This window comes from Theropithecus gelada, chromosome 7b (assembly GCF_003255815.1).
Source record: "Theropithecus gelada isolate Dixy chromosome 7b, Tgel_1.0, whole genome shotgun sequence".
Classification (NCBI taxonomy): Eukaryota; Metazoa; Chordata; class Mammalia; order Primates; family Cercopithecidae; genus Theropithecus; species Theropithecus gelada.
In genome coordinates, this window is record NC_037675.1 from 70,715,315 (window position 1) to 70,727,615 (window position 12,301).

Sequence of the window (12,301 nt, forward strand, 5' to 3'; positions counted from 1 at the left end):
AGAAAAAAGTCATTATTTCAACTTAAACCATTTCAGATGTGATTGACCTACTGGACACGGAAGTGCTGGATTTGGCACTCCCTAAAAGTACAAAGACTGGGGAGGGAGGCAACTGTCTAAACATCAGCCAAGAACTCTCAGCGGGAGGCTGGAAGGATGTGGGAGGCTCATCAGCCTGTCACTCACCATCTCCCCAACCTTCCTTCCTCACCATGGCAACACCAGGGCTTCTGGAGCCATGGTCCAGATGGAACCCCCAGTCTCAAAGCCTGAACACAGCCCTGCCTGCTGGGGAAGGCTGGGAATGCCCCACCCAACTCTGGACTTAAGCCACTGGCCAAATGCCAAAGACGGGCCTGATATTTTGGAATGGAACGTTGCCACCAATGACTGTGATTGTTGTCAGTGACTCACTTGTTGAGATTTGGGTTTGATTTTGCTTTTTACTTGTGGAGAATGATTTTCTATTTATTGAAATAACTGAAGGACTGATATCTCTGAACTTTTGGTCACTAGAGAAGAACATCCAACTCAAATTAGTTTTTTTTAAAAAAATATGTAGGTAGGTAGGTAGATAGATACTTTACATCTCCTGGTTCTGATTGTTTCTTCTTGGTTAATTTTTCAGACAAGGTTTCTCCATGTGATGGACAAGAAGATTCTCATTTTGCACGCTTGGCAGTGCTGGCAAAAAAAAAGTTCATTGTATAGAAAAGTCTCAGGGAAGATTCTGATTGGCCCAGATCAAATCAAATGACCATTCCTGAACCAATCACTGTGTCTAGAGGTGCAGCAATAAGATTGGCCTAGCCAGGGTCTTGTGCTCACCCTTGTGGTGGTGCTTGGGGTGTTGGTGGGGCAGGGGACAGCGAATGACAGTCCTTCCAGTAGCCTATGAATGAGGAAGAAGATCTCTAAGATGGGCAAAAACTACCCTATGTCAGCTTGGCCCACCTCAGTTTCAAGTGTTGTGTTTGGCCAAGGGTGCAGGTGGGGAAAGGAGGAAGGAGAGGCTTGAGATCACAAATGTATTCAGTAGCTATTGTTTTTGAGTGCCTACAATCACCAAGGTTCTGCTCTGGGCTTTGGGATTCAGCACTGGACAAAACAGAAAACCCCTGCCCTGGTGAAGCTTATAATCTTATCAGGAGAAGTAGCCAAAAACCTAAAATAAATAAGTCAAGCACATACAGACTGTGAGATTGCGATGAGTGCCATAGGAGAAGTAAAACAGTGCAAGAGGGCAGGGAATGTGAGGTCGGGTTGGGATCATAGAGTTACATATGGTGGTGGGGGAAGGCTCACAGAGGAGGCGAGGTTTGAGCAGGGCTCTGCAGGAGGTGAAGGAGAAAGACACACAGAAGAGCCTTTCACAGAAAGAAAGTGTGGCTGGAGCCGAGCACATAAGGGGCAATAGTGAAAGCAAGCTCAGCAAGGTGACACCTGCCCAGAGAGTGCCTCAGGCCATTGTGAGCTTGGGGGCTCGTGGTCTGTGAGACAGCGGGTGGGGGTGGGGGTCGGGGGGGGCACTGAAGGTCACGTGATGTATCACAGGGTCCCATTTGTTTGCTGTTGTTTTCTCTCCAGTTGATTACAGGTCCTTTGAGAGCAGGGACAATATTTAGGTATTCATTCATTTACTCATCTATTCCTTGATGCAGCAAACACCTATTGAGTACCTACTATGTGCCAGGTGCGGGGAGCCCCGTGAGGAAGAGCTCACCGTCTAGTGGAAAAGAAAGAGAAGTAAAGCACAGATGTCAGTGTCATGTGACATGTGCCCCTGCCTGACATAAGAATTCCACCAACAACCCAAAATACTCTCACCACCCCCACCAGAGAGGGCAGCCAAGCCAGTCCCATCCAGTGGCTCCAAGCCCAGGATCTCCAGTCTCTTGAACTGGTCCAGATATAGCTCCTCATGGTCCTGCAGCCAAGTGCCAAATGATGCATTTACTCCCTCGCCAATACGCGCTTAGTGAGCAATGTGGATGGAATGCAGGCTAGCAGCAGCACAGTTCCCCTTTAGAAGAGGGGAGGAGGGAAACAGCATCCACTGGTCACATGACATCTGCAGACTCCTGCTCCAGTGGGAGTCGGGGTGGGGGGAGGTTCTGTGGTCAGTTCCCCAGCTGCCCCCGCTCTGAGCTTGGGATTGGAGGTTTCTTCTTCCTGATCCGACATGGCCAAGCCTGGCATGGGATGGGGCATGAAAGGGACCAGATGCTTGGATTCCTGTTCTAGGGGTCATGTTGCCTTTTGTTTATTTCCACATTCCCAGCCTTTTACCCAGTGTATGTACACAGTAGGTTTTCAATCAGTGTTTGCTGAGTTCATACCAGTGGTGTTAAGTACACTGCCTATGAATACACAGGGCAGACGTTGAATCAGGCTATGGAGCATGGGAGGGCATCAAGGATGACTTGGTGAATTCATGACTTGGGTGGAACTGCCCATCTCTGCAACAGGGAATGCAGGAGAAGCAGCAACTTTGGGATAAGTGGGGAATTTGTTTTGAGATGCCAAGTTAGGGGCACCCATGGGACATTCAAAGACCTGAAGTCTCAAGATCAAAGAATGGGACTAAAGGCAAAAGGAGGAGTTCAAGAGCTGGGAGGAAGTGATTACGGTCTAGGCATGGGAACTGGGGTTACATATTAGAAGTAGAACAGCTCTGGGTGGTGACCCGGGTGAGGCCGGAGAGAGCTGAGGAGAGAGGAAATGAAAGCCCTTCAGAGGTCATGGAATTGCCAGGAGCCACAACCTACCCTTCCTCAGGATCCCCTCCACTTCACTGGCTCAGGGCCACTGACATTTCAGCTCCAACCCCAAGGGACAGCAGGGTCATCCTGAAAGGAGAGCTAAGGCCTCTGGGCCTACTGTTTCCATGATACCTGTCTCACAAGCTGTCTCACAGATGAAGAGTCAAACCCCAAACCCTGATGCCACCCGGAGCGGGGTTGGACCACCCAGAGAGTATGGCTTGTGGAAGGGAACAGCAGACTTTTCCAATAGCATCTTTGAGGATGTGTAACTCAATTTCAAGGGTTTGGGAGGAACTCTCTAGAGAAGCCTGGGCCTGAGCAGACATTCTTCCACAACCGTCTCCATGGCCCTGAGGAAGCCTTGAATGAGGTGGGGAAGGCAGCAGGCTGGGGCAGGGGGAACCATCTCAGAAACCTTACTTCTGCTTCCTGGCACATAGGAAGTGCTCGGTGGAGCTTTGTGGAATGAATGCATTAATGAATGGATGAGTGAATGCAAGCATTCATAAACAAATGAATGCATGTTTAGGTGATTCAGGAGGGTGCCCCAGTGTCTGGTAGATGAGTGACTGTCAGTGTTCACTGGGCAATGAATGAGTGTGGGATGAGGACTCAGAGCTTTCCTGAGCCCACAGAGCGGCCATTAGTCCTAAATAAACAAACATGGCTATTTCCCACCGCTGACCTGGAGGATAATGAAGTGCACACTCTCCCTTTGGGAGCCTCAGCAAATCATCCCTCTGCAGTTTTTCTTTAATTATAGCTCCTTTGCCATCAACTGGAGGCTCCATTCCATTTCCCTGACCCAGAGCGAAGAGGGCCTCCATTGCTCTCCCAGGTGGGAAGGACACAAAGAATCACTCTCCCTTTCACTCTCACTTTCAGAGTTGGATGGCTTGGATCCTTCTGGCGATCCTCAAGCCAAAACAATCCTTTTCTCTCTCCTTCCTTCCTTCTATCCTTCCGTCTTTCCTGAAATGGATTTTGAGTTCACCCGGGGCTCTGCCACATCTGTTCAGTCTCTGGCATGGCACCACCTCAACATTCCAGCACAGTCGCCACAGCCGTGTTACCATCATGAGCATCTTTGTCTAGCATAGGGTGGGCCCAGCGGACACGAGGACATCTCCCTCACTGTTCTGCCCTCAGGGAGCCTCCAACTGGCTCCTAGGACAGGAGGCAACCTGAGAAGGTAGCATCGCTACAGAGTGGCAGCAGTTCCAGAGATCAGAGCTCCCTGGACCCTGGACATGCCTGTCCAGTGAGGTTGGGGGCTAGGCTCTCAGGGGAAGGTAGAGACCCTGAGCTGCTGGTGATAGTCCCAGTGTCATACCACACAGCGGTCCACTCCCCACAGGTCCAGCTGCCTTGCTGGGAGCATCCCTCTAGGACTAGCCTGTGATAGCATCCTCAGGCAAGAGTTTTGTGAGTGGGCAATTCTCACCCTCCTTTCTGCTTCCTCTGGGGCTACAGCTTCAGCCCAGGGCTGATGGTTGGGTGGAAAGTTGGAGTTGGGATGTACCCCCAGTTGGTGATATTTCATGGCACTCTGGAGAATATCTAGCCAGCAGTTTGGTTCAAGTAATGAGATGTCAGGTGTGTGCATCCATCCGTGCATTTCAGATGTGTCCTTCCCCAGTGTCTGTTGATGGGGACTCCGGGAGCACAGGGTAGGGTGTGGCTGTGAAGGAAGGGGATGGGCGATGGCATCTACCATCCATCACTGCCCAGTACTTAGTGCCTGGGGACCAGTGGATCTTACAGGGGGCCATTTCAGGAGCAAGCAAAAGTCCCAGAGAAGATGCACCACTGTCTGAGCACTTGAGTTCTAGTAGCTCTGGCTTCAGCCTGCAGGGGTTTGCTGTCCTTACAGGTAGTTCTTTCTGTAGCAGCTTGTCCAAGCCCTGGTGTTTTACTGATTGGTGCCTCATATAATGCCTAGCCCAAGGCTAGGCCCAGGTTTCTCCCTAGGAGACTGTCAATCTGCAGGTGCTTAGAAGGGTCCATTCTGGTTTGTAGTCCCCTCAGGACACCTTGACTTAGAGGTCTAGTGCACTCCAGGACTCACCCTCCCCGTATCCTGCCAAGAGCATTGGTTAAGAGCATGGGCTTTGGAGTCAGAATAACCAGTTTAAATCCAGACCTTGTGACTTACTAGCTCTGACCCTGGATGGTTTTTAAGAAGCCTCTTGATGACTGGGTGCAGTGGTGCATGCCTGTAATCCCAGCACTTTGGGAGTCCGAGGCAGGCGGATCACTTGAGGTCAGGAGTTCAAGGCCAACCTAGCCAACACCACGAAACTCCATCTCTACCAAAATTATGAAAATTAGCTAGGTGTGGTGGTGCGCACATGTAATCTCAGCTACTCAGGAGCTGAGACAGAAGAATCGCTTGAACCTGGGAGGCGGAGGTTGCAGTGAGCCAAGATCTGCACTCCAGCCTGGGTGACAGAATGAGACCCTGTGTCAACAAAAAAAAAAAGAGAGAAAAGAAAAAAAGCCTCTTGAGCCTCAGTTTTCTCACCTGTACAATGGGGGAGATAACGGTCTCCTCCTCATAGAGTTGGCGTAAGGCACAAATGAGGCCACGCGGCTGGCTCCCGCCTGGTGTGTGCTGAGTGCTCGCCATACGGTAGGGTCCTCCTGCCTGTGGTCCTCTCTGACACTGACCTTCATCTCAGGTGACAGGAACTCCCTCGAAAGGCTTTGATGAGAAGGCCTACCTGTCAGCCAAGCAGCTGAAGGCCGGAGAGGACCCCTACAGGCAGCACGCCTTCAACCAGCTGGAGAGTGACAAGTTGAGCCCGGACCGGCCCATCCGGGACACCCGCCATTACAGGTACAGCCTCCATCGTGTCGGTGGAGGAAGAAAGTCTGAGAAAAGGCCAACATTGTTTAGTCTGCCTTATTTTACATGTATCTAAGAAATCAGGATGATTTCCTCAGACTGTGTCCAGTGATTTAGACATTCAAAAACCCTCACCCTCTGTTGTTTTTTTATCTGACCTACTGAGGCCCTGCCAAGACCAAGGAAACTGCTTAGCTGAGGCCAAGGAGGCCCGGAGGCACTTCAGTCTGGCGTCCCAGCAAAAGTGACCTGGGAGGGGACCAAAGGAGGTCCGTGGGGGTGGGTGAGCCAGGCGCTCTTGGGGCCTTACTGGTGGTGCCTAAAGTGGAAAGAGTCACAGCCCTGCCCATTGCAAACAGTGGGGTGCTGTGCCCCACCCCATTGACCTACCTTTCCTCCTGCACCACAGCCCCACCTCCTCAGCAACTCCCAGAAATGCTTCCCAGTCTTGTTCTTAGTTCTCCCCGTGTAGTGAGGTGGGAGAGGCCTTAGACCAGGACCAAGGAAGCCTCCACTCTCATCCCAGCTCAGTGTGAGTGACCGGCCTTAAGCAAGGCATTAGCCCCTCTCCAGGTTTAGGCCTTTGTGTGTTCTGTCTAGAGTATGAAAGTCACCATCTGCAGTCTTTCCTCTTCCTGCTGTCACCTGCAGGAACAGTCTGAGTTCCTGATGCTGAAGCACCACCCTCCCCTCCCCGTGACCTGGCCTTACCCACCTTTCCCCCAGCACTTGATGGTCCAGCAGTCACGGACTCCTCCCTCCTTCCTTCCTTGCTTTCACATGTGCTGTTTCCTCTGCCCAAACACACGTCCTCTGCCCCACCTACCCTTTGAGCTACTTGGCTCACTTCAAGGACACTTGGCTCACTGTCCTCCCTTCCATGGAAGGCTCCTTCCCAACCCCGGCTAGGTTGGGCCCCTCTTCTGCGCTCTATGCAGACATCTCACAGAATGACCAGGGCGCTGTTGGAGCTGACCCACCGCTGTGCCTGCAGCTATGTGCTCAGAGCTAGGCTGGGCCTCCATCTGGTCCTGGTTTGAGGGTAGGAACAATGACTTGGATCAAGGTTGCTTTTAATTCTGAAGCAGCTACTCCACAGCACAAAGGGTATAGGTGAGGTGAGGGTACGAGAGGGCCTGGTTCTAGCACTTTCCTTGTCACTCACAGACGCATGCCTGAAGTCCAGGGTGCTTGGTAGCCCGTGCAAGGTGAGATGAACACAGGGCTGGAGGAGCCCCAGACCTCAGCCTTGCTGTCCTGTAACACCAGCACTGTCAGCCTCCAGAAACCACTCATGCAGCCAAGTAAGGCAGTACTCCTGGTATGCGGCAAGGCCAACACCAGGTCTGCTGGCCGTTTCTGGGCCTCAGAAGTTCTTTCTCACCTAGTCGTGGGCAGTGTCCCCTCCTGTCTGCCTGTGCCACAGAAGAGGTTACGTCCACGTAGCTCCACTTGGAGGCCTTTCGTGGGCAGCCCTAGCCATGGCCGACCTAGTCCCAGGGTCTGGAGGATCTGCTGGCCCCGATCTGTAAATTGAGGGCTTGTCCTGGGTAATCTCTGTTCACCCTTTAGCTTACCTGACTCTGAACCTTCTCAGGTGCTCACTGAGAAACTTAAAGGGGGAATTGCCCTGGGGACTACATAGATTTTTAAATGAGACGCTTTAAATCCAAGGTAGTGGTGGGTGGATGAGGTCCGTATGCTGCTGCCGGGCCCTCTCAGAAAGCTGAGGTGGGCCGGGCACGGTGGCTCACGCCTGTAATCCCAGCAATTTGGGAGGCCGAGGCGGGCGGATCATTTGAGGTCAGGAGTTCAAGACCAGCCTGGCCATCATAGTGAAACCCCATCTCTACTAAAAATACAAAAATTAGCCAGGTGTGGTTGTGGGCACCTGTAATCTCAGCTACTCAGGAGGCTGAGGCAGGAGAATCTCTCGAACTCAGGAGGCAGAGGTTGCAGTGAGCCAAGATCACAGTACCACACTCTAGCCTGGGTGCCACAGTAAGACTCCGTCTCAAAAAAAAAAAAAAAAAAAAAGAAAGCTGAGGTGGCTCACGGTGGGGGGGTGTGTGTGTGCATGTGTGTGCACATGTGTAGGGAAGCAAAGGATGTGCTGGCTTTGGTGGGCAGGCCTCCCACCATGATGGGGCCAGTTCACTGGTAGGAGCTGCTCTTCCTTGCAGCCCTGCAGGCTGTAGTGTCTGCTGGACTCCAAATTGTCAGGTTCATTTCTGGTCCAGTCCTCAATCTAGGGAGCCCCCTCCAGGGAAGCAAAGGGACATAAACCACATAAGACAGCCCAAGGAGGATCACAGAGAAAACCCCACCAGCTCCAAACTCAAAACTCAGGGCTGGGACAAACCCCTTTAGAGACTCCTGGCTCCTGGGAGCCAGATAAACCCCCATCCTCAGGGACATCAATACATCAATCCCAGAGGCATACATGGTGGAAAGGGTTGGAGGGGGCCAGTGGGGAGGGGAGGTCAAGTTCACCCTTCAGATGGGGTGTGGGTGGGTTTGCCCCCTCCAGGGAGACGTTGCTGTCCCGATTCCCTCCTTCCTGGGCACCGGATGGTTGGGGGATCAGGACAGAACGACTGGGGCCCTAGAGGTTAGCACTGGGAGGGTACACACTTAGGAGGCATCTGCTGCTCCCAGCACACCCCAGCTCAGCCAGCCAAGCTCACTCCCACCCCCACAATTCGTAGGCCCTTGAGCAGCATGGTTTCTCAAGGGGCAGAAGGCAAATTTCCCTCAGCCACCACTACCCCACACCCCCTCTCCAGGAGAATTATTGCACAGCCTCTCAAGATTTCCCCCAGGGGGGTCCCAGGCTAGTGGGGCTCCCGCCTGTCTGACCCGGTCTGCTCTGCAGGGCAGGAAACGGGCCTGGGAATTCGGGCTGTAAGCTGCTGTCAGTAGAATGAATGCCATAATGAAAAAATGGTCACTGCTGGAATAGTCAGAGAGCAATTGTAATAAAGAAGATTGCTATGAAAACCAGCCATGGAGGCCGCCTTCCAGCGCCCCAGGAGCGCAAATAAATGCATGCACAGAAACAACAGGGATGAAGTCTGGCAGGAATGAATTGTTTTCACTCCCTTTCTAGAGGAGAGGGAGCCAGTAGGCCAGAAAATGTGGTGTATATGGATGGCTGGGGAGGGAGGGGGTGGCGGGATAGGCCTTTGGTGTCTTATCAGAGGCTTGTTTCTTCCAGGGGACCCAGGACCCCGGGAGGAGCGAGACTGCTCCCCAGTCCATTGTCTGCAGCAGGGCTGTCAGTATTGGGCAGTGAGAGGGAGGAATCCCCTGGCAGCCAGGGTAGGGGTGATTCCTCTGCAGATGCTACCAAATGTCCTGAGGTGGGAGGAGAGAAGGAAGAAGCTCCAGGGTATCGGGACAAACAAAGAGGTGGTTTTCCCTTTCGCATATCCCCCCCATCATAGGACAGAGAGTTCTGTCTGTGTGGTCAGGGCTGTATCCTGGGGCCTGGTGCTGTACCCTCTGGGGGCTCTGGATCCCTGGTAAAGAGCCCTCAGGCTTTGGAAGGTCTCCCAACCTGCTGCTTCCCTTCCAGGACCCCAGGATGGGTGGCATCTGGGCTCTGGGCCAGTGTGGGATACAGCATGGGGGTGGAGGGGCGGGGCCTCTGGCCTGGCTTTGGGTGTGCCTTCTCTGCCTCGCAGAAGTATTCTCGGGTGCAATAAACTGGACAAAGAAAAACCTTGGCCTGCCCTGAGGATGCCCTCATGGCTGGCTCTGACCTCTGCTCCCTGCTCAGCTGCCCGTCTGTGTCCTACTCCTCGGACCTGCCGGCCACCAGCGTCATCATCACCTTCCACAATGAGGCCCGCTCCACCCTGCTGCGCACGGTGAAGAGGTAAGTCCAGCCACAGGACTGTCATCTCAGTGGTGCTGGCAGGGGAGGATATTGGGATCGGGCGCTGTGGCCAGACAGCATGAAGCTCAGCAGGTGCTGGAGGCTGAGTCCTGTACTTCTGAGAAGGTGAAACTGGTGAATCAGGGCCAGGAAGACCCCAGAAGTCCAACTGTTAGAGGAATGTGATAGTCAAACACCAGGTCAGGTGTCCAGGACAAGGACAGAAATGTAGGTGTCAGGAGCTGAGGGAGGCCGGGCTAGACAGGAGACCTCAGGAGGGTGATGGAAGCCCAGCAGTGTCTGTCGGTGTCACAGAGCGGCAGATTGGAGGTGGATTCTTCCTGCTAAGCCTGGGCTTGTGGTCAAGTTGAACTCCCATCTCCCCTTTTCCTTAATGAACTTAGACAAGAATGGGATTCAGGTAGGAGCACCCAGGGTGCTGGCCCTGGAGCTGGGCGGCTGGGGAGTCCCACGGCCCAGGGAGGGGTAAAAATGGGAGGTGGTTCCTAAATCCAGGCTCTTTCTGTTTCCACTGCTACTCTAGTGTCCTGAACCGAACTCCTGCCAACTTGATCCAGGAGATCATTTTAGTGGATGACTTCAGTTCAGATCGTGAGTAGTCACCTTCCTTTTTGCAGCCCTGCATTCCACCCTCGTCTCTGTTTCCCCAGAACACCAAGGCAAGGTTGGTGTTGTCCTGACCATCACAGACACCTTTCTGTCCCCGGCAGGGATCCTGTCTTTTCTAGGACCCTTCCCTGGTCCTGTTTCCTGGTGTCAAAGGAGGGGAAAGAAGGGTGGGTGTTGCTTTGGATGGGACACTTGTGAGATGATTTTTTTTTAAAGTAAAGAAACTCAACAGCATCCTTCATTATTACAACTGCCAAATGCAGATGCTAGCTGGGCTGGTAACCACCTCCAAACGTGCTCTCTGGTGCTCCCTGAGGTGGATTGGAGTACTGCCGTAGGTACAGGCACTCTTCAATCTGGCCTGAGAGTGGGGCAGGGCAACCCTTCGGCCAGTAATGATGACCATACCCCTTCCCCATTCCCATCCCCAGCCCTTTCCTGGGCTTAGTATGGGGCAATTTTCATGGCAGCCAAACCACTAGTGGCCTGATGCCCATGTCTAAATGAGCTTGCCTTCCTCTCTACGTCCTCAGCGGAAGACTGTCTACTCCTGACCAGGATCCCCAAGGTCAAGTGCCTGCGCAATGACCGGCGAGAAGGTGAGTCCTTGCACCCTGGTTCCTGCCGAGGGCCCATCTTGGTGTCATCCTCTGCACCTCCGCACTCTCTCTTGGTGCTGTGGCACACCAAGCCACCAGGGCCCTGCTGCATTCCTGATGGCTGGGACCAGGCTCTGCAGAAGACTCTCCTGCTTCCCAGATCAGCCCCATCAAGGCACAACTGGAGGCAAGTTGCTCCATCTCTGACTGCCTTAGCTGTCTCTCCTGAGAAATGGGATAAGACAGTCCCTTTCAGCCTTGCAAGGTGATTGTAAGGATTACATGAGACTGGCTGTGTGGAAAGGCTTTGAGAAAAATTCAGAAAAATCTAGAAGCATAAAGCAGATGTGACCTCACTTCCAATCCAGACGTGTTTTGGAGTAGCAACTATAGCATGGCACTCTAGGGGACACGAAGGAAATACAAAGTGTGGTCCCTGCCCTCGGAGGGCTACTACATAGCCAAGGGGTCAGAATCCACTGCAGCCACAGGTTGGTTGTGGTTGTGTATGAATAGCATGGAGATCGGAGGAGAGCTGGAGTGAGCAGGGAAGGCTTCCGTGGAGGAATGGGCCTCAACGGGGTGTGGGGGCGTCATGAGACAGGTAAAAGGTAGCAAGGGAGGGCATGCCGGCTTGTGCACTCCGCAAGCAAAGGCATCAGTCAGGGGTATGGGCATGTGCAATACTAACAGCCCCTTTCCTGAGGGCTCCTCCCCTGCGGGCATCCATTTTGTTGCTTTCAGTCCTTGTACTAAGCCCATTGTGCCCGTTGTACAGACAAGGGAACTGGGGTTTAAGGAGCTTCAGCGATTTGCCCAGGGTGATGAATAAAGCAGCCATGGTTCCAACCTGTGGGGCCCAACCCAAAGGCCAGCCTCCTAACCTCCCTCTACTCATACTCCCTTCCTGCGAGACCCCAGGCCTGGTCAGCAAGGGGAATGGGTGGAGTGAATTGAGATGATAGAAGACCTTGGAAGCCAGAAGAAAGCATCGACTTCATAAGGCAGAGGTAGCACGGAGCTACTGAAGGTTTTAGAGTGAGAGAAGGATGTGATAGATATGTTTAAGATAATCCCAGCACTTTGGGAGGCCGAGGAGAGCAGGCCACTTGAGGTCAGGAGTTCAAGACCAGCCTGGCCAATGTGCTAAAACCCAGTCTCTACTAAACATACGAAAATACCTGGGTGTGGTGGTGCATGCCTCTAGCCCCAACTACTCAGGAGGCTGAGGCAGGAGAATCACTTCAACACTTGAACCCAGGAGGCAGAGATTGCAGTGAGTCAAGATTACGCCACTGCACTCCAGCCTGGGTGACAGAGCGACACCGTCTCGGAAAAAAAAAAAGAGAGAGAAAGAAAGACCAGTCAGGCTAAGGGGCCACAAGGATATCAGTGACGGAGACCTTCAAACCGGAATGGAAGTGGCCAAAGTTAAATGCTTCCCAAGCCACTAGGCTGTAGGTACCATCAGGTCTGGGAATATGCTGTCCCTGGATTTGACAACAGTAAATGTAAATTTATGACTAGAGGCTTTGTAGACACTTTTGGGGTGGAAACTGATGGGCTTTTGGCTGGAGGG

At 52.8% G+C, this 12,301-nt stretch overlaps 1 protein-coding gene across 2 annotated transcripts in view; it reads left to right on the forward strand.

Annotated features, from left to right (window-relative positions):
* GALNT16 (polypeptide N-acetylgalactosaminyltransferase 16) overlaps positions 1-12,301 on the forward strand; it is a 96,575-nt gene that overhangs the window by 56,533 nt on the left and 27,741 nt on the right. For both annotated transcript variants that reach the window (XM_025392891.1, XM_025392890.1), the window contains 4 exons: positions 5,447-5,604; positions 9,395-9,493; positions 10,038-10,105; positions 10,657-10,722. In XM_025392891.1, the coding sequence (XP_025248676.1) occupies positions 5,447-5,604; positions 9,395-9,493; positions 10,038-10,105; positions 10,657-10,722 (391 nt within the window). The remainder of the gene's footprint in view (positions 1-5,446; positions 5,605-9,394; positions 9,494-10,037; positions 10,106-10,656; positions 10,723-12,301) is intronic.